Raw genomic sequence first — 21544 nt, forward strand, 5'->3', positions numbered from 1 at the left:
ATTCTGTCATCTAAATGTGGTCATACTTCAGTTTCTTGAAATGTCGATCACATACAGAACGTTTTCTAGTGAAACAAAATTTTTTTTATGTCCCAAGTCTTTATCCCTTGACGTCCATTTTTTCCTGCACAACCCTGATTTGTGCCACAGTTTATGAACCTTGGTTCTTGTGTATATCAATGTTGATCTCACCCTGTTAACATGCATTCATGTGTGTTTTTGTAAACCAGTCTGATCATTTACACTGAGCAGTTCATGGAGTATGACCCATTTGTGACATCACCTGAACCATCCAATCCCTGGACCAGTGATGACCCCACTCTCTGGGATCTGGAGATGAGGTACACTAGTAAAAGCGGTTGCTTTTTGCTTTAAAGCCTGCTAACATTTACATTATAGAAACTCACAAAAAGACAGAGATTACATTTGTGGGTTGTGCATCTAAAAATATATATTTAAAAATATTTGTTTCTTGTCTTTTTTTATTTTGTTTTGTTGCAACACAAAATGCTCTACTGTGGACCTTATAATTTTGCTGGTCCAAAGCAAAAAACAAATGGAGCTCTTTCTCTGAAAGTAATGTTTCCTGTCACCCTATTTTCATTCTTATTCAAAAAGTGTTAGGTGTTCAAAGATTTAAACATTCTCAAACTTGTGGAATATTGCTTTATTAAATTTCTGAGTAAAAAAAATCCTTGACAATATTTTTTGCTATTTCTTACCACCCATGCATTTTGATTTTATCTTATTAGCATGAGAAATTTGAAAAATTATTTGATAATAAAATAGTTAAAGTGGTTGAGGAATCGAAATGCCTGAATGCAGGTATAGCTTGTTTTTCACAAACTAAAGGTTTGGGTAGTGTAAACCTTTAAAAACACAATTTGAGCTCAGCATTTAGTTTAAAAAACTTAGAAAAAAGTCTGTCTGAAGGAAGTACAGTTTTAGTAGGTTTAATCATAAATAACATGCATGTTAGCATGTACCAACATGTCCTGTTATCCTTATAGTGCCATTCATTTGCAGGCCTAATCCCAACAAATACCAACATAACTTACCCTGTACTGCATTTTGCACCATATTTATTTTGTACTGCAGTGAATTTTTCCATATTAAGGCCCTTTTGCACCATTATTATTATTTTTTTCAACTGGTTTTCCTTTTCTCCTATACTGTTTACATGATGACCACTGCTGCACTTTAATGCAAATGTTCATTTTACTGTTGGAAGCTGTAGGTAACATAATTTAATGTTGCATACACTACAAAATTATTGTAGGTACAATTGTCTTGAAAGTCCAGTTGTCAGGCTAAAGTTTGTCTAAGTCTAAACCTAACCTAAACTCAGTTCACAACTTAATCATAAACTAACCTAAGAATAGAACTTTTCCTTATCTTGTGAATATTCCTGGGAATTTGATTTTTAAATGTGCCCACAATTTAGCATGTACTTGCCCACACATACAGTCCTAATAAAATTAACTTAATAGCTTCTCTGTATCTATTATTTTGTCTTGATAAGTACATTTTACATCAGGTTTCCAGTCTCAAGACTGGATTTTAGGCATTTTTAACTGCAACAGGAAAACATTTTTAAAAGCTTTATTGTTGCTTTGTCATTGCAACAATATGAATTTCCAATAGGAGTCAGATTTTGTATGTGTACAGCTGGGAACATAAGTAAAAAAAACAACAACAAAAAAAAAAAAAAACTGGTTGATCTACTTTTTTGTTGTTTTGAAAATTCACACAGCTATGTGATATTACTGTTGGCTACCTGAATTATTTATGAAATATAAATGGAAATCTAGAGGGTAAACACTACTCTCAACAATTTGAACTGTGCTCTGAACTGCTGGCCTAAGTGAATAATGAATAAATTAGAGAAGACACATAATCAAGGAGCGTAATGCATATTAATTTATCTGAATTGATTGCATTTGACACAGGAATATAATCCGTCCCATATTAAAGGGACACCTATTTTAAGTTGATTTATTTATATATATATATATATATATATATATATATATATATATATATATATATATATATATATATATATATATATATATATATATAAATAAATAAAAAGAACAGAGTTTTTCGCTTTTGTGCAACTTTATTAAACAAAATCCACGGTTCGAGCATAGAGCGTATGTAGTTTTCTCTTTCCGTAAATATACACAGGTCAAGAACCTTTAACTCCCAACATGCATTGTGTCCTTCTTAAAGAGTCATTATGACACAAATCTATAAAATAACAAAAAAAAAATAAAATAAAATGGTTTGAGCACATATTTAGTCATAAACCAAATTAATTGTTCTAACTAAATACTAATTCAAATAAATGCTTGCCCAATAACATAATTATACCTATTAATTTAACAATATGAACACTTTTTCTAGGGCTCTACGTCACCATTGCTGATCTTTCAATTTATTAAACATTTAAATCTGCTTCCCTTTGGTAGAACTCTCTTCTAAATCTTTATTGTAATAATAATTGAAATAAATTGATGAAATTAAAGTTTTAAACTCCTCTTTTTCCCCCTTTCCCCCTTTTGTCTTTCCCAGCAAAGAGCCCAGTCAGCAAAGGGTAAAGAAGTGGGGTTTCTCCCTGGATGAGGCCTTAAAGGATCCAGCTGGACAGGACCTGTTCCTCAAGTTCCTAGAGTCAGAGTTTAGCACAGAAAACCTGAGGTGAGGGAAAACGGAAGCTCGGATAATCTCCTAAATCATAGAATAAATTGGGATTTTCTAAGCACTTTTACAACTAGAGTTTCTCAAAGAGATTATTTTCCTAATAAATCTGAAACTGTTGACAAAAGCCAGTATGAATAAATATTGTTCTTAGGTTTTATTTTTGAAAGCATTGTTAAAAAACATGGCATAACATGAGCATTTGAAACATCAGAATTTTAAAGATAAATGTTCTGGTTTACTACAATTTACAGCCATTTCTTCCCGTGACTGAGGATCATTTTCTAGTTGACCTGTACAGTCTTTTGTTTTTGGTAAGGAATTTGTGACCCGACTTCCTCTACAAAGAGGATTTAGTTCTGAGATATATTATGAATAATTACTAATAAATATGTTTCTGTGTGACATTTTTTGACTATTTGAGTTTTTTGACAGGTACATAACCTGCTTTGTTGGGGGTAATTATGCTGAAAGACCGATTGTCAGCCTTTAGGTATGAGACTGTACAACATTTTGGTTTGCAGAGATAACAATGATAAATTTAGTCACTGCAAGTTGTCCAGGTCAAGTGGCTGCAAAGGAGGCCGACATCATTACCCCATCACTCAGTGTTTAGGGGATGTGCTTGTACTGTATGTTAATACTGATGTGGTTAACTGTTCTTGGGTTACTGTGGTTCAGTGCAATTTGAGCCCTTTGTGAAATCTGACTGAAGCTTGGAACAACCGATTTCTCTGTTGGGAATAATCTTTCTTAAGAATAAACTCAACTCAACCTAAACTCAGCCTAGATGATGATAATCTGATCATCTGCAATGCATACCTGCTGAAGTATAGTGGAAGCATTGCAATGATGCTCTTTTTGTCATACTTCTCCTGTGCATTGGCTTATTATTGTTAAAACTGTGTCTCTCATTGAGAAAAAGGTTCCTTGACAATGTTCTTGTGTAGTCTTTTTCTCAGTTCAGGTTGATCAATTAATGCGCTATTAATTTATTATGTACATTGATCTTAGTTTATTTTTCGCTATATAAACAAATTGACACACCAAGACACAATGTATATGCATATGTATATAAGAAGAAACGGCTAGACAAAAACCCAAACATATGTTTTATTTTTCATAGGTTGTAGGTTTTCACTTCCAAGTGAATAAATGTGTTAATTTAGGAGTAGCTATTTGATTTGCAGAGAACATATTAAATTCATCCCTCATTTGGACAAAAGGATTTACACACAACCTAATGTTCTGCCTCTCATGCTCAAAACAGCTGTAAATGTTTGTGTTTTTTCTTCTGTGAGTTGGTCTTATGATGGAGCTTTTGAAGCATTTGTAGAGAAATTGAGAGTGAATCAAAGAAGTAGACCCCAGAGGCGCTTTTCCTCTATATTGCTAAGTCCTCAGATCAATAGAGAGAGAAAGTAATATTAGAAGTAGTCATCCTGTGGCTTTGTGCTATCTCTGTTGATGTATCGCCTTAATAGAAAGATTGTCGGATTGCTCTAAAAATGTGGATTCACAACATATTTCTGCTTAGCTAAGTTTTCAGAGGTGATGTAAATATATTTGAAGCATTGATTGTTTGACAAAGTAAAAAGCAAAACAGAAAATGCTGTTGTACAGCTGCTTTAACGTGAGGTAAGTAAAATTAGAATGATAAAAGAATGATCCAAAAGCTCTTAATAAAGAACTATTTTGTACGGCTATCATGAAAGGCACCAGTCAGAAAGTGAAACTGATTTCTAACCTCAGGGTTTATATTTCTATTAATAAAAATGACCAATGACAGTTTTCCTTTTTGAACAATATAGATAGATCTCAAGAACACAATATATAAGGTTAATTTTATTATGATCAGTGTTTAAATAGAAATTAGTGCAGCCAGAATTAATAAAAGTGAAACAAACATTTTCTACTCTGTCTTACAAGAAAATGTGACCTTAACCCTGAAATATCAAAAATGCTGTTAGCAATTCCTATTCCTTTGTGTCCCAAGCTCAAAATGATTTAACCGAGCACATGAACTCTGTTCAAAGTATTGTTTATCTTTACAAAATCAAAAAGCTCTTTTTCACTTACTTTGAGCTTGAATAAATCGTTGAATAACTCTGTCTTCTCCCTACAGTAACAACTGCCAACATAAGGAGTTACATATTTTATTAGGTGGAGGTGCAACTTTCCTTTGATGCATTTTATTATAGGAAAACCATTTCTGAGATTTTAGTCACAAGTAAAGTTGGATCAAGCTGGAAATCTACTGATTGATCTTTTGAACTTTTGTTTCATCAGTCTCTTAAGCATATTGTAAATGCAGTATAATAAATTGAAGCAAATGTCCAAGATGGCTTCCTAAAGCAAATGAATAATCCTTTTTTTTCTATCTCTTTTTACCCCAATAAAGCCAATGATAGTTGCAATTATAAAATCTAAAACACAAAGAATAGCATTCTTCTTAATGAAAGACCCAGTTTAGTTTAAAGATTTAATATAAAAATTCTCTCCAAGACCGCTACATAAAGAACGTTAGACACATCCAGACCCCGACAGAAGTTTAAATCCACTTTGTGAGCTTTTGTTTACAGAAAGACATTAAATCAATAAAGTACAACATATTATTCATTATGAAGTGAAGAGGTAAAGGCGTATAGCGATAATAAAGTAAATGCTAAACATCACAGTTAAGATGTTCAACCATAAAATGTACAATTAGCTACTCAATGAATCTGAAGGCAACAAGGACACCCTCAGAAATCACCTTTGGATATGGGATTTGTCTATAAAAACTCAATTTTATACAATACTTATCAGAAAATGTATTTTCAGACTTAAAGTATAAAGCTAGGCTTAAAGTATAGGACTTAGAACTTAACTTATTTAGGAACAAATTAAAAGTTTTCAATAATAAGTAACTGCTAAAATGTTACTTTTGATCAGATCCTTGAGGCTGTTAATTATGTGCATCTTAAGTTTTCCTTACTTTTGCCTTCATATAAAGTTCAAGATCATTTCAGATAAAATCAAATGGTCTTTACAAAATTAACAATTTTTTTCTTATGTGATTTGTATTGCAGATTCTGGTTAGCAGTACAGGGTCTGAAAAGGGTTCCCCAGCAGGATGTTGTACAAAGGGTGCAAGACATTTGGGCTGAGTTTCTGGCAGAAGGAGCTCCCAGCTCCATCAACCTGGACTCGCATAGCTATGAAATCACCAGCCAGAACTTGAAAGACCCAGGACGGTACAGCTATGAGGATGCACAGGTAGGAGGAAAACATAGGAACTAAGTGGCTAGAGGTTTGGAAATCACTTAAATGAGATAATGCCGGTAGACTTTGGCAGATGTACAACTGTCACGTTGTCTTGCTGCAAACAAAGAGTTTTCAACAAGACTATTGTGTCTAAAGAAAAGGGGTGCTTTTTGGTTTTGTAAGAAAATATGTGACTGTATTTTTACCACAAAGCATTTTATGCCAGATTTCTGTTAAAACACTAGACTATTTTCTTGCTTTCTGAAGCCTAGTGGTTGTTTTTTTTACTCCAAAATAATTTCATAAGGCAAATTAAAATATTTACTTAAAGTATAAAGCTAGGCTTAAAGTATAGGACTTAGAACTTAACTTATTTAGGAACAAATTAAACGTTTTCAATAATAAGTAACTGCTAAAATGTTACTTTTGATCAGATCCTTGAGGCTGTTAATTATGTGCATCTTAAGTTTTCCTTACTTTTGCCTTCTACTTTTGTTATAAGTAGAACTAAAAAACTTAAAAAAAGAGATAACAAGGGCAAGAGAGTGAATAAGTTTAACTTTATTTAGCACATTTCAAATCTAAAATATAAGAATCGGTTATCAGAACACTGTAAAAACAACAAACAGTACACAATATACAATTAAAGAAAAGCAGATTTAAGATGTATTTATTTTTTTTTTCCTTATTTGGTCTTTAAAGGAAGCCACTGCGTCTGCTAATCTTAGTCAAAAATGGCAAGTACCAAAGCAGAAGTGCGTCGGCGGGAGCCATAAGTGCTGTCTGAATAGTGTTGGTAGTAAGGAATGAGGTAGGGAGAGGAAAGGATTTTTCCATTCATAGTACATTTAGTAAATGAACCTCCCACCATTCTCATGGACGTATTGGCACAACCCAACTCAGAGTTTAACAAAAATACATTATTTCATCTTATACCATGATCAGTGAGAATTCTAATCTTGCCTTATTTTCATTTATAAAATGGTTGTTCCCCATTTTCTAATGTGATTGGGTGAGCCGCATTCCATCGCTGTTATAAAATACAGTGTGACTCACTCTTACCCTGAAATCCTCCATAACAGCCCGCTCCGCTCCAGACCGCTTGCGCAAATCGAAGCTTAAAGCCTCCACGGTTCCTCCCGTCTTGCTGCTCTCGGAGTTTCTTGGTGTCAGAAAGCATGCATTATGTTTCATAGGAGCAAACATGCGGTTATGAACGCTCAATTTGACATGAGATAATTAAAACTTACCATTAGCATTCATCACACATGCAGTTTCTCTCCAAATAAATTTTAATTGTGGGTCTTTGTAATAGAAATAACTTAGATCATAAACAATTGGTTTGATCTCAAATTCCAAAATCAGCATCTCTTCATCCTTGCCTGCAAAAAGAAGTTTCTTTTGAAGATGGCAGATGCGCTCTTAGACTTGATAAAATAAAAAACAAAACAAAAAAAACTTTTAAGCATAAAATCATTATTTTGATCCAAATTACAAATCTGCTTCCTGGTATGCTGCATTACAAATAGTCTGCATCCAATCGAACAACCTTCTTTTTTGGTACAGTAATATATATATATAATTTATGCTCAAATTAGTTGTTACTGATATGTCTTTACCCCATTTGACTTTGAAGAACCGGATGTTCTTGATGTTTTTTTCCCCTATTTATTCACCAATTGGGCTCACATTTTGTGAAGTGGCCCCAAATTACTGTTAAAGAAACATTTTATACAACTCCAGTAAGCCACATCTTTACATAACACACGTTTGTTAATAAGGAGACATCTGTACCTTCAGCCAATCATGATATTACACTATGTTTCTTAGATCAAGGACATCGCTCTAATTCCATTCCCAAATCTTTGCCACATGCATAATGATGATGACTTTTTACCCGGACGGAGGAACTGTCCCAATTAGCTAAACTACTTGGGAAAGCATTAGTTCTGACACGCAACAGGCATATATTATTAGGGTTTAACTGACTCACACATCATAATCCTAACAAGAGGGTGGGTTTGTTTATTTTTCTTTTACTTCATGGGCAATATGTAGGTAACAATACTATAAAAGCTCTGCTTCACTAAGCTTGTTGCTGCAGTATTCACACACCTAGCTGGCAAGCTAAATTGACGTCTTATTAATTTGCTACGGGCGCCATAGCAATGGAAAAACCATCCACTTAACAGATAAATATGAGGCATCGTGGTAGTAGGTATTTTGCAATGAATTTTGATATATCTGGCCAAAAATAATAAATACATTTGCCTCTATAGTTAAATAGTTAACCGACATACTGTGTATGCAAATGTTATTTCCATTTCTTCATGGTATCTTGAACGGTTGGTTTGCCAAAAAATAAATCGAGGCCAACAAAAATACTTAGACATACAGTAATAAGCTAGTTTATTAAATCAAATTAACCTTTGTCATAAAATGTTTACTCAGTGTAATCATGGTATAAATGAATTAAAAACTCCAAGAATGCATGCAGGTGCTCATTTCACGGTGTAAATGCATTTTGCATGGGTCATGGTGTACTCTACGTCGTGTCTTTAAACCGTGTAATGCGCAGCTCCTCGTGGTTTAATCCTTGCATGTTAATTTTGGGTAATGTATGCAAATGTACACACTTTTATATTTTTTTGGTTTTATAATTTAAAACTTTGCCTTCAGATCTTTTTTGAAAAGCTGTAGTCCCTATTTGACTTGCATCATCAATGTGTGTTTCCATCAAGTAATATCTGGAAGGCTGAAGGGTGTCTGGGTTCGGCAAAGCATTTCAGAATTCCTTACTTACCCATGATAGCATTCTTTCTGTTGAGCCCTGGAAAGGTGAACCTACAAATTGTACAATTTAGATGATGGGTCAGTGTCCTTTAGCTTCCAGTTTTGTATGAGGAACAATCAGCAGATTCTGATCACAGAACCTTTGAGCAGGTAATTCAATGTAGACAATGTGATTTAAAACAGGCAGTTTAACACGTGATTTTTAAGTTTTTTGATCGAGTGCGTTTGCTATCACTTCAACCCACATAGCAAAAGTGTTCTGGCCCAGCTCTAGCCTACAAAATCAGATGTCAGCTCAAATCCCACCTAAATAAACCATGTGGTAATTCAATGAACTCAAAAAAAAAATGTAGTCTAAATCTGATGAGGAGTCATTTTGGCTTTTTATTTATTTAGGGCTTGCTACAGAAAGTCATGTGGACTTGGTTACACATTTGTTTTAAAGCTCAAAGCCCTCCTTGATGCAACCACTATGTAACAGTCAAACATGCATAAACCACTACATAACAGAATAACTCTATAATGCTCTACTGTATATTGTAAATAATATGCTAAAATTGCTACTCTTGATAACACTTGAACATTTAAGGAGCATTGTTAATATAATTTTTTTTCGTCCCTATACGTTTACATAAAATACATGACGCAGTGTTTAGTGGTTCTATTCTTTGGTTGTTCATAACCTTACATTCTTACCCCAGAAGACATTCTCCCTAAACAAAAGACCTGTGATGCAGATGTTTTTCCTCTTCTCCCATGGTTCAATTTTAACTTGTCACCACTATAAACTCTAGAGCTTACTCTTTGCACCTTTAAACAGCTAATATGTATTAAAATGCCACAGAAATGACAAATTTATGCAACCATCCATTCAGTTAATATAGGTATAGGTGGTGTATTAATATAGGTATAGGTGGTGTATAAATACCTTGGTGATCACCTGGACAACAGAATAGACTTTAGACACAACCTCTAGATGCTGACTTGTCCTTCACTGCTTTCAACAAGATGCTGCATATTGTCTATAAATCTGTTGTAGAGTCGTATCTCTATTGATGATCCTTTCTCCTTTAAACAACTCATTGAAAAGAAAAAAAAAAGGTGACTTTAGTATTTAGTTTCCCTTTTGACACAAACTATTTTTGAATTGAATAACAGTAGATTAAAACATATCAAAATTCCCCTCAAACAATCAAGATTTTCTTATCAAGTCCTGAAAGACTAAACTAGATGTGTGAGGTGCCATCGAAGTTAGAAAAAACAAAATGGGTAAGAAAGATTAATTTTAGGTTTACAAGCAGCACATATTATGGGCAAGAGAAGCTCAGCCACAATTGGCTTTTGTATGGCATGTACATGTTTTGGCAACATATACCAAACCACCATGTTAATGTCACGGTATATCCACTGCCATCATCAGCTGACCCAGACCTGACCCAGTTCTAGTTGAAATACCATTGGTATGCCAGCACTTGGCCGTACTTAAGACCTGATCTGGCTCAGAGCTGGACCGCATGGCTCTGCAGGTAACCTGATAAATGAAGCAAATCCTATCATGTAAACCAACATTATCGCTTAGTTTAACATTGTGAAACGGGAGTTTTACTCATTTTAATAATCATCACTCTGGACAGAATAGAAACATTTATAGATGAGGTCATTGAGTCAGTCTGTCCCAGATCTATAGCTGAGGCAGAGCTCCACTGAAAACTGGTATTCAGTTATTTTTTCGGAGATGGAAAATATCAATTTGTGGCTTTACAGCATGATATACAGTTTCAACCAACCTTAAAGGCAACTAAATTTATTTTTAAGTGGAGCAATGCTGAAGTACGTATGTTCCTTCTGATTAACATAAGACTCCAAATAGGTCAAAACTGGTACTCAGAGGTCCTTTGCTTTCAATAACTTTTGGAGGCTGCGGTTTTCATTTAATGTACATATGTACAATAAAAGAAGAACGTATGTATTGAAGTGTTTCTTGTCAGGGATGCTACTTTTATAGCTATGTATTACACTATTATCTGTCTAGTTTGTATTTCATGCATGCTTTATCAGAGTTATGAGCTTGAGATTTTTATTGTGGATGTGGAGAATATACCTTTCTGAGAGATGGAGGATTCAGTGAGTGTGGGGAGAGATGCCTGAGGTTGTCTATCCAATTTTCTCCTCTGCTACAGACCTCTGAACAAAGACTTTAATAAAGAAAACGTTTGACCTGCTGAGTGCTCGGCAATGCACTGCAGCCCTCTTTATCCTGCAAAAATCCTCTTTAAATTCCTCTTGACATTGCCTTTCTTTTAAAACCTTTTTTTTTGGTTTGCTATTTTCTCAGAGCTATAGATGAGTTCATTACCTACACCAGTTTCTTGTAAAGACATCTCATTTTACATTTATTCCTATGTTTCCTTTTCATTAAGGACCACATATACAAGCTGATGAAAAGTGACAGCTATCCACGTTTCCTACGTTCCAATGTGTACCAGGACCTGCTAACGGCAAGGAAGAAAGTGAGCATGTTGTCTGTTTATGGGTCCTTTAGCTTTTGCAAATGTTAGAAACATTCATACCATAGATTTCAATGTAATTTTATGGGCTTTTATAATGGATCAAACAAAAGCAGCTCATGATTAAGTAGAGAGAAAGGGATACACTATATTGCCAAAAGTATTTGCTCACCCATCCAAATTATTGGAATCAGGTGTTCCAATCACTTCCATGGCCACAGGTGTATAAATTCAAGCACCTAGGCATGCAGACTGTTTTTACAAACATTTGTGAAAGAATGGGTCGCTCTCAGGAGCTCAGTGAATTCCAGCGTGGAACTGTGATAGGATGCCACCTGTGCAACAAATCCAGTCGTGAAATTTCCTCGCTCCTAAATATTCCACAGTCAACTGTCAGCTGTATTATAAGAAAATGGAAGTGTTTGGGAACGACAGCAACTCAGCCACGAAGTGGTAGGCCACGTAAACTGACGGAGCGGGGTCAGCGGATGCTGACACGCATAGTGCGAAGAGGTCGCCAACTTTCTGCAGAGTCAATCACTACAGACCTCCAAACTTCATGTGGCCTTCAGATTAGCTCAAGAACAGTGCGCAGAGAGCTTCATGGAATGGGTTTCCATGGTCGAGCAGCTGCATCCAAGCCATACATCACCAAGTGCAATGCAAAGCGTCGGATGCGGTGGTGTAAAGCACGCCGCCACTGGACTCTAGAGCAGTGGAGACGCGTTCTCTGGAGTGACGAATCGCGCTTCTCCATCTGGCAATCTGATGGACGGGTCTGGGTTTGGCGGTTGCCAGGAGAACGGTACTTGTCTGACTGCATTGTGCCAAGTGTAAAGTTTGGTGGAGGGGGGATTATGGTGTGAGGTTGTTTTTCAGGAGCTGGGCTTGGCCCCTTAGTTCCAGTGAAAGGAACTCTGAATGCTTCAGCATACCAAGACATTTTGGACAATTCCATGCTCCCAACTTTGTGGGAACAGTTTGGAGCTGGCCCCTTCCTCTTCCAACATGACTGTGCACCAGTGCACAAAGCAAGGTCCATAAAGACATGGATGACAGAGTCTGGTGTGGATGAACTTGACTGGCCTGCACAGAGTCCTGACCTCAACCCGATAGAACACCTTTGGGATGAATTAGAGCGGAGACTGAGAGCCAGGCCTTCTCGTCCAACATCAGTGTGCGACCTCACAAATGCGCTTCTGGAAGAATGGTCAAAAATTCCCATAAACACACTCCTAAACCTTGTGGACAGCCTTCCCAGAAGAGTTGAAGCTGTTCTAGCTGCAAAGGGTGGACCGACGTCATATTGAACCCTATGGATTAGGAACGGGATGTCACTTAAGCTCATATGTGAGTCAAGGCAGGTGAGCAAATACTTTTGGCAATATAGTGTATTTGTATCTCATTTGCATTTATCCCCCATTGCTTTAATACCACAAACAAAATCCAATGCATCCATTTGATGTTATCCATTACCGATGTAGTGAATATTTATTTTAAGTTTAAATACAGTTCCTCTATTATGACCTAAAGCCCCTGTCACAGCTTGACGATTTAGCCAGCATATGCCTGATGTCCCAGAATCTTCTAAAAACGCTGGCATACACTGAATTTTCTATGTATTTTTTAAATTTTGGCCATATACATAGAGTATTCGTAATGAGTCCAGAGCGTATTGTCATTGACAGCCTAACTTATGCATAATGCACATAAGCGTAATGCGCATAAAACGTTACAAGCCACTGTCCTGAGTGGGGCTACAATGTGCCCAGAGGTACCTGGTCTGTATAAAAAGATTTTTGACCTAGCTGCTGTTTACCGCCTGCCAAAAACAAAAAAGAACTAAATAAAGATAAAGAAAGAAAGAAGGTTTGCAGTGGCAGCAGATTCAGCATCATGTCTGCTAGGAAATGTGTTCATCGTGGCCGTGGATGTGAATGCAGGGAAGGTCTCTATCACACCCACCTTCTCGCTCACCCTATGATGGGGATGAAATCTAGAGGAGTACAAACGGTTTCCTCCTGTGGACCCCCTTTTATATCAAAACGCTGCCAATGGGCCATTATACAGTAGCTGTAAGTTAGAAACACGTTCAGTGGTCTTCTGGAGCACTTCAAATACGTTGGTATGAGTTGGAGATAAGTTCTGCTCAATTTACTTATAGGTTTTGGATAAGCTAGACACCACAACTTATGAGTAACTTACACTTAACATATGCCAACAATCAAATAACTTACCTATAACTTATGCCCCACGTATGGCATACGCTGTCATACTGTACGTCCAGAAATTTGGAGCATTTTCAAAATTTCTTGCCATGTGCCAGGGTGCTTCAGCGTGCTTTAGTGTGCTCAAAACTGACCCATAACTTATCTGACGTATGCCAGCGTTTTTGCCAGATTCTTCATATATCAGGCATAAGCTGGCTAAGTCGTCAAGGTGTGACGGGGGCTTTAGAGATTTGTTAGAAGACATCTTTGAGCAAACGGCATTAAAAAGTCCCTGAGGCCCACAAGGTATGTATGGAGGGAAAAATGTTCTGGAGAAGTGGATGAATTTGGTAATGAAACCAAACCAAAATTGGAAAATTATCACAGAAATTAACAGGTTAATTAAGGAGATTTTTAATCAAAGAAGCCGGCTGATGGGCCCTTGGTAGCCCTAGAGGAAGTGGAAGGATCTGCAAGTAACTTAGGATAATCTATTGATAATCATGTCTTGCATTCTTTATTGATCAAAGGCAAGAAGAAACAATTTAGAGGAATCAGTAAGAAGTAATTTATGTAGTTTGCCACAAGCAATTTAGGGAACTGCGCAAACTTGTGGAAAGACATGATTTGGTCAAATGAAGCCTTAAATGAAGTTAAACTATTTGGTCTTTATCCGAAATGTTTTTGTTTGAGAGGACCAGCACTGCATATAACCCTGAGCATACAAGCACCACTGTAAAAGAAACGGTAATGGCAGCGTCAGGCTGTAGAGCCCAAAACAGGGCAATCCTGAAAAAACGCTTGTAAGACACTGTGAGAGACAGATGTTTATGTTCTAACATAAGAAACGACTAACCATGCAGCCAACATTGTAGTGGTTTTGATCAAACTGTATTTATGTTGTGAAACAACCAAGTTAGAGGTAGAGGTTGCCAGGCTCTGACTAAATCCATAATGGATTCTGTTGCAGAACTCCAACTGAAAAAATAATTCTGTCAAATCAAAAAATCAACTGTTTAACACAGTTGTGTAAAACTCAGACACACCCTTGCATCCGTACTTTTAGTAAAATATGCTTGAGTATAGTATTGACAGATAAGAGCTAAATATAGACATTAAGCATTATATTCTCATTAAAATAATTTATTTTATGTCTAACTTTTATTCACTTGATTTAATGAAAAATCCTGTTTGTTTTTCTGCTTTAACTAAAAGGAGTTTAACTGTGTGGCTCTTTCTTTGGCCTTGCAGCCTGAAACGGAGCAGGGGCGACGCACCTCCCTGGAGAAGTTCACTCGCAGTGTGGTAAGAGCCTTATTGCTTGTCCTAAAACTTAATTAAAAAACAAACCAATGGTCTGAACTGAATGCTGCTGCTGGAACGTCCAGTTAGAAGTAGATAATGTGTTTACGGTATGTGCAGCATGCAGTGAGGGAGGTTCTGCTGTTAGGTTCTTATATAATACATTCATGTATTTACCATTTTTTACAACACAATTTGTTTTAATAACATTTCACTTAGCTTGCCTTTTAAAACTTGCTGCACTTTGTCTCCTTACATGAGAAAACTCAAACAGTGGTCTCATTAAAAACATTTTAGATTAGTTGACTTATCAGTGACACTAATTGCTTTGTCTAGAAGTATCACTAAGAGAAAATAAATTGCTATTGGGACGGTTTTAGAGCATAAGAAATAATTAAGGGGATAAATAGATACCTGCATTTGAGCTGTTTGTTTTGCTCTATAAATGAATTATTTATTCCCCTTTATAACCTGAAGTCTTTGCTATGCAATAATAAGTTAAAATGATTATTATTAAAATAACCCATTTTACTTTCATTTCCCAAATTATTTTAATATACAGGAAAGTATACAAACACTGTATTATTTCAATGGATTTAAATCTTTACTCTCAAATCTTACCTTCAAGTTCAAAAATCAATCCCTTATTATGTGAGGTTGTTGCAAATTTATAAATAAAAAGAAAACTAATGAATTAAATGTTTTTTCTAAGTACTCAAAGCCTTTGCCAAATACTTTGTTGATACACCTTAAGCTGTGGTGTCTTTTTTAATCCTTCCCAGCTATGTTTTTAGCACAGGTGTACACCATTTGAGCTGCAGGAAGATCTTAAGGATGAGCCGTATGCACCTCACGTTAAATCTGAACTCAATTTACATGGGTGTGAATAGTTATGTAAATATTATTTCTGATTTTCTATTTTTAGAAATTAAAAAAGGAGATTTAACATCACTGGATGTGATAAAGTATAGTTTTTGATACAAACCTTTTTCTTTACTTCCTATTCTGCCCTATCAGTTGATGAGCATGTCTGATTGTACATGTTAAACTATTCGATTCCTAAAGTTTGATTTTGGTCCCAACTAAATGTCTAAATTAGTTAGAACAAGAATCAATCTGTTTTCTTCTCTGTCTATATCCAGGGCAAATCGCTTACAAGCAAACGACTCACGGGCCTCATGCAGTCATCCTGACGAGGTCTGGATCCCGAATAGGACCAATCTTACCCACAGCAGAGGCGGGCAGATAAGAAGCTTTAGGAAAAGGACTCTTGTGTGTGTGGTTGCAGCTTTGGGAGGCTGAGGGTGTCAAACAAACCAAGACTGCTGAAATGGAAACCCAACACATCTGGATTGCACCTTCAGAAAAAGGGAGGACCAACAGCATGCAATAAGTCACCAGAGTTAGCACCAGGGGGTGCTGTTACACTACAGGTTTTCAGCTTTGGAGGATTTGGTTCTGAAACCAGTATTGAACAAGACTGAGGGAGATTTTTTTTTTCCTCTAACTGCACTCATTTTATTATGGTAGCTGAGGAGTTTAATGCTTTACTTTCAGTGATATTTACTTGGAATGCTTGAATACTTTGACTGATGTCGAAATGAGACTTAGATTATTGCTGTAGCTTGGTGTTTTTTCCCACTTCACTATAGGATGTAAACAGGGAAGGAAGAAAGGCAGGTTTACAGTGATTGAAACTTGAAAAGATGACGGGTACAGATGTGCATCAACATTTTAGTATATGTTGAAAAATGGTTAGGAATTTGTATCAATGACTTTTAAGCAAAAATAGGAAATGTGTGCTGCTCAGGCAGAGGGTCTTTCAATACTAGGTTACAAATACTTTTAAGAATCACAGTTACCTCTATGTTTTTCACTTTAAGAGAAAAAAAAAGCATCATCAGTTTGAGGCTACATCGAAATGCACTTTGTGATATACTTACAGTGGACCTTAATTTGAGCAAGCAACTGACATTTTATTTCCTTACAGGACATAGAAGAATTCAGCAGAGAAATGTTAAATTTCCACCAAAGTGAAATGGTATTATCTAACATGTCAATTCATTTTATATACTGTCTATTTCAGCAACATGGCGGACCTTAAAGCAGGACCAGATTATGATCTAAAATTGTCTCCATACAGCCCCAGTCAGCAGTTAAAATCGTATTACCATAAATAACAAACATTATAATTTTTTATTTCTTATTTCATAAGTTAAACAATACAACAGCAATTACGGAGAAAAATATGATAATTATTTTTCTTTTTTTCTTATCCATTGTTTTAAAAAATATGCCTAGAGGTTTAAACTAAGCATACATCCCATATTGATAATTCATCCTACAGCGAGTATGTACCAATTAGTTAGCTTCTGCATATTCCTGATGAAATATTTGATCAATTTGGTAGAGTTCATTTAATATTGGCAGTCTAAGCTTCTGAGTATAATGCAAACATTTCACCAAGTATCCCAAAATGAACATAGAAACTAATTTACAATTGTTAAATAATATTAAGCATCTTAACAGGCTTTGAAGGAAACCCTATTGACAATTTATGACTTTTGTCTTTGATTATAAAGCCACCTGAGATTCCTTAACACTTATTGCCTCAATGGCTCCTTGTATTAATGCAGTAATGCATTCAGAAGTATTAATTTGCATTAAATATATTTAAAAAAAAAGTTGACCTTTCTGTTTAGAATGATCCTTTCTTACTAATCTATTGAAAATGCTGTTTGAGTCACAGAATTTTGGCATTTTCACTATCCTCCAAGCCATAGTCTGGAGAATAATACAAGTGAATTCCTTAAATATTTTCCTAATATTATATTCACTATACAATAATTTATCTATACATAACCTAGTAAGAGACAGAACATTGAACATTCTGATCTATTTAGATATATATTGTTTATACTTTTGACCCTGTGTGGATTAAATACATTTCATTTCTAACCTATATTTTTCAGAAACATTTTATGTTGTATATGCCTTCAACATCAAACACAGAGCAGGTTAAATTAAGTAGATAAAAACCATCACTGACCGTCATGCATCCCGGCGCTGAGTGTATCTAGACATCTGTCCTGTCCTGGACAGAGTGGTAAATAAAGTCTGATGTTTTTTCTTAACCTCGAAGATGCTTTTGGAGCCTTTTTCACTAAATGTCCTTTTCTAGGAGTTCAAAGCTTCCCAAGCTATTGGAGGCAACACAAACAGTGACTATTCAAGACATTAAATGAACATAATTTTAAAATTTTGCCAGGTTAAACTTTTTTTTTTTTCCAAAGATATATTCATTTGGAGAAATCAATACTTGCAACATTTTTTATTTTTTTCTAACCTGTTTATTTAGTGACTGACAACCTGTGACCTGAATTGTCTGAGGGCTTTTTAAAAGTTGAGATAAATGGAAATGATTAAAACTAGAATATTTATGTTCCTCTTATAAAACCAGACTTTGGACATTCTTAAGGGTTGTAATAAAAACCCAATGTTGAAACTAGCTGTTTAATTGTTCACAGGTGCATCATTGCGCTCTTGACCATGTAAAAGAATTGCAGAAGCTCAAATAGTTGTTACCAGTTCTGTGGATAGATTGTTTGCTTTATTCTGTCTTCTAAACATTCCACTTCAAGCCACAAAGGAAACGTGAGCTGGTGTCTTACCAACTTTTCACCCTATGTAAAGAGACCATGATAATAAAAAGGAATGCGCAACGAAAATTGATTTTTGAACCTTTTTTTTCTCTTTTTCTAAATCTTGCAGATACTATGTATTTGGAGTAAGGGCCTGGTTCTGGACATTGCAGACACAAGTAATTTGCTGTTACAGAAGGTAGATGCTGCCCTCTACTGTATTTGGTCTGCAGGTGCAGGTAAACAACCTACAAGTCTGAGATTCCAACTTCAATGTTCATCCAAGAACATCAACATTAAACTCTGAAACTGTTTTATGGTCAGATCTTTTCCTGTACCGTATTTCCTCCAAGTAGGATGATTAGCTGACAGAGGTTAACAAAGGCTGTTGTTTGAAGTGTGATAGTATTTTTTATTCTCTGTAAATCATGGAACTTGCATTAAACCCTTTTATCAGGTGCCCTCTATGTTCTGGCCTCCAGTGGATGAAAAGCGATACTCAAGCTGGACAGAGAATGTAAACATTTCAAACAAACCAGAGGTGAGGTTTTGTCATACTCAAATCTGTAAACTTTTTTTTTTTATATAAAATCTTTTGTTCTCAACTGGGCGTATATAACCCCTGGAAAGCCAATTTTAGACTGTATCAAACCTACTTTCATTAGTTCTGACCAGTCACAGATGTTGGTGTATTTTGTTGGCATTTAATATGATAGCACAGCACAAAGTACAGTAGTATATAATTATGCAATTAGGACAAAATGCATTGAGTCCCGTCAGAATGAATATGTGAACTACAATCTTTATCATCCTATAGATTCTGTTTAATTTGGATCCCAGTATTGACTGGTTCATTCAAATCAGATTCTTTCAGGTAAACATTTTAGTTGTAGCTGTGGCTGTATGTTTAGGCCTATGCTGCTAAAATTCAAATCTTCCCTCCAATCTCAAGCCTGTTAGCTTTCAACAAGTTTCAAATTTTCTCAACTTCAGTTTTCTGTTCATTGCTGGCCATGTGGTTCAGAAAGTGACATGTTGATCTCTTCAACAGTTTGATCCTGATTCTTGCCTTAATCAGTCTCTTATTCTAATTTGCCAATTTGCTTTCTTTATCCATTAGCAGGAAAAAAAAAAAAAAAGACAAATCCCCAGCCACTTAGCAGGACCTATAGCAGGGTAATTCATTATTTCAATCCATTACAGCATGGTGTGTTAACAGTGATGTTTGCTCATTTGGTCCTGCGTGCTTTTAGAACGTAGCTGACATCTGATCTGTTTTCTCAAGTAAAGTCTTAAACGAGCACTTGCAATGAGCTCGGTTACTGATGGTCATTCAGTATTTCTTTCATTTACAAATCATTGCTGAGCAGCACAAGCTTTCTCACTTGACTTCTAACAAATGTTCTTAGAGTCCATAGTGGTGCAGAAGTTAAAATGGACCATATGACCTGAACCTGACCTTTATACAAATAATTCAAGGAGTATCTTTAACTGATGTATGTTGGTGAAGATTTTCAGTCTTCCAGGTCATGGTAATTCCAAAAAAAGTTAAAAACAAACCACTTAACTTTGTTTTCCAAGTTGAAAGACCTTTCTCAATTGAAAAAGCTTCAAACTTTAAAAACAAAGTCCAGTGGTTCGTCTTTAATTTTTTTTTGGAATCTTTAAGTGATCCGTCAAATAAATCAATGGGAGCCAGAAATTCAGGAGCTGCATTTCTGTTCATATTTGATCAGAAACAGAGAGCAACCAGGAATATTAAATGTATTTACCCCACACAGAAATAAACAGACATGACTTTGTAAGCTTTACATTATTTTAATCAGCCTTGATAATTGAGGATGGAAGTTAAAATCCATTGCCGCCCAACACACACACACTTCTATAATTTAACTGCACAACGCTGACTTTAGAAGTGTGCATCCTGCTTCATGAATAACACTGTAATAAGGACGCTGACGCCAATAGATACATCAAATGGGTTAAAGCCCAAGTTGGAGGCTCAGCAGATTAAGATTGTGGGGCTTAAAGGAATCTTATGCCTTATCTCCTTTAAAAGAAGTGTTAAAACATAAGACAGATCCATTGAACGTTTAACAGCTTTTGGTATTTTAAACTACTTGTACCAAAGAGAGGGATATGGGGTTTCAATCAAGCTTCAAACACAGATCTTGCCTAAATGTAATAAACTCCATGCTTTATAGGATAAAAGTAGCTTTTGTGAAAGGTATTACTGGATGAAAATGGTAGCATTAGGCAGATCCAGCAGGGCAGGATAGAGGCTGGACTCCTTTAATCTCCAGGGCCTTGTTAAACTGCACATCCATGGTCTTAGAAGCCTTAGTGATCTTCAGGTTCCTCATACAGCCCCTGAAGGAAGACGTGGTAGAAAGAGCTGCCTGCCGAACTCCAGCTGAGGGAAAATGTGTTTACAGGTAAGTTATTTCCGCTGCATACGTTAGGAATGTTTGGACGGTATGTACTGAATGGTTTCAGCTGCCCTACCAGGATATCCTCCAACATAGATGGGGTCGTTGGTATCGCAGGTGTTGGAGCGAGCATTCGGAGACTGTGCTTGGCTCTTTTCCCCATCGACCACCAGCTCCAGCCTGTGGCGAAGCTTGTTGGAAGTGACGCTGTGCCACTGGCCATCACAGAAGCTCTTGCCTGTAGGCACATGCTCTGCAGTGATTCTGCCAGCTCCGTTGTCAACATGGAAAAGCAGCTAAAAGAGAGAACATTTTAAAAGTACACTGGAGAATGGGACAGTTTATTGTTAATTTCAGCAAACTAGAATTGATTAAAAACCTTTCATATCCAATAGTGTTTTGCCATTCTTGCCTTTATTTGAAAATATCCCACCATCAAGGGACAAGTTTATACCTTCAACCATATGGTCAACTTAATCTTGGACATACAGATATCCTCAAATGATTCAGATTTTAAGGCAAGCTTTTCTAGAATTATGGGCAACATTTCACCCTCCTGTAGTTGACGCATCTAAAACTACAAACCTATTTAAATATAGAAGGCTAGTACAGTATATCTATTCCAAGTTAAAACTGTTAAAGATAAAAATGAGGAATACATCTGATTAGCTGTTAGCCTGCACCACAACGATTTTATTACAAGCTCCGTGCTA

The 21544-nt window shown here is 36.0% G+C and overlaps 2 protein-coding genes across 6 annotated transcripts in view; one reads left to right on the forward strand and one right to left on the reverse strand.

Annotated features, from left to right (window-relative positions):
• The window catches only part of LOC119774031 (regulator of G-protein signaling 6-like), a 32314-nt gene extending 15669 nt beyond the window's left edge, over positions 1-16645 (forward strand). The window contains exons 12-17 of the mRNA XM_038271301.1: positions 231-341; positions 2578-2703; positions 5775-5961; positions 11163-11252; positions 14711-14764; positions 15904-16645. Coding sequence (XP_038127229.1) covers positions 231-341; positions 2578-2703; positions 5775-5961; positions 11163-11252; positions 14711-14764; positions 15904-15954 — 619 coding nt within the window. The 3' untranslated portion in view covers positions 15955-16645. The remainder of the gene's footprint in view (positions 1-230; positions 342-2577; positions 2704-5774; positions 5962-11162; positions 11253-14710; positions 14765-15903) is intronic.
• Positions 16646-20204: 3559 nt separating this feature from the next.
• The window catches only part of lama2 (laminin, alpha 2), a 185038-nt gene continuing 183698 nt past the window's right edge, over positions 20205-21544 (reverse strand). For all 5 annotated transcript variants that reach the window (XM_038271300.1, XM_038271297.1, XM_038271298.1 and 2 more), the window contains 2 exons: positions 20908-21127; positions 20205-20815 (listed from right to left, as the gene is read on the reverse strand). In XM_038271300.1, coding sequence (XP_038127228.1) covers positions 20655-20815; positions 20908-21127 — 381 coding nt within the window. In that variant the 3' untranslated portion in view covers positions 20205-20654. The remainder of the gene's footprint in view (positions 20816-20907; positions 21128-21544) is intronic.

This window comes from Cyprinodon tularosa, unplaced genomic scaffold (assembly GCF_016077235.1).
Source record: "Cyprinodon tularosa strain WSP-4 unplaced genomic scaffold, ASM1607723v1 ctg799, whole genome shotgun sequence".
In the NCBI taxonomy this organism is placed as follows: Eukaryota; Metazoa; Chordata; class Actinopteri; order Cyprinodontiformes; family Cyprinodontidae; genus Cyprinodon; species Cyprinodon tularosa.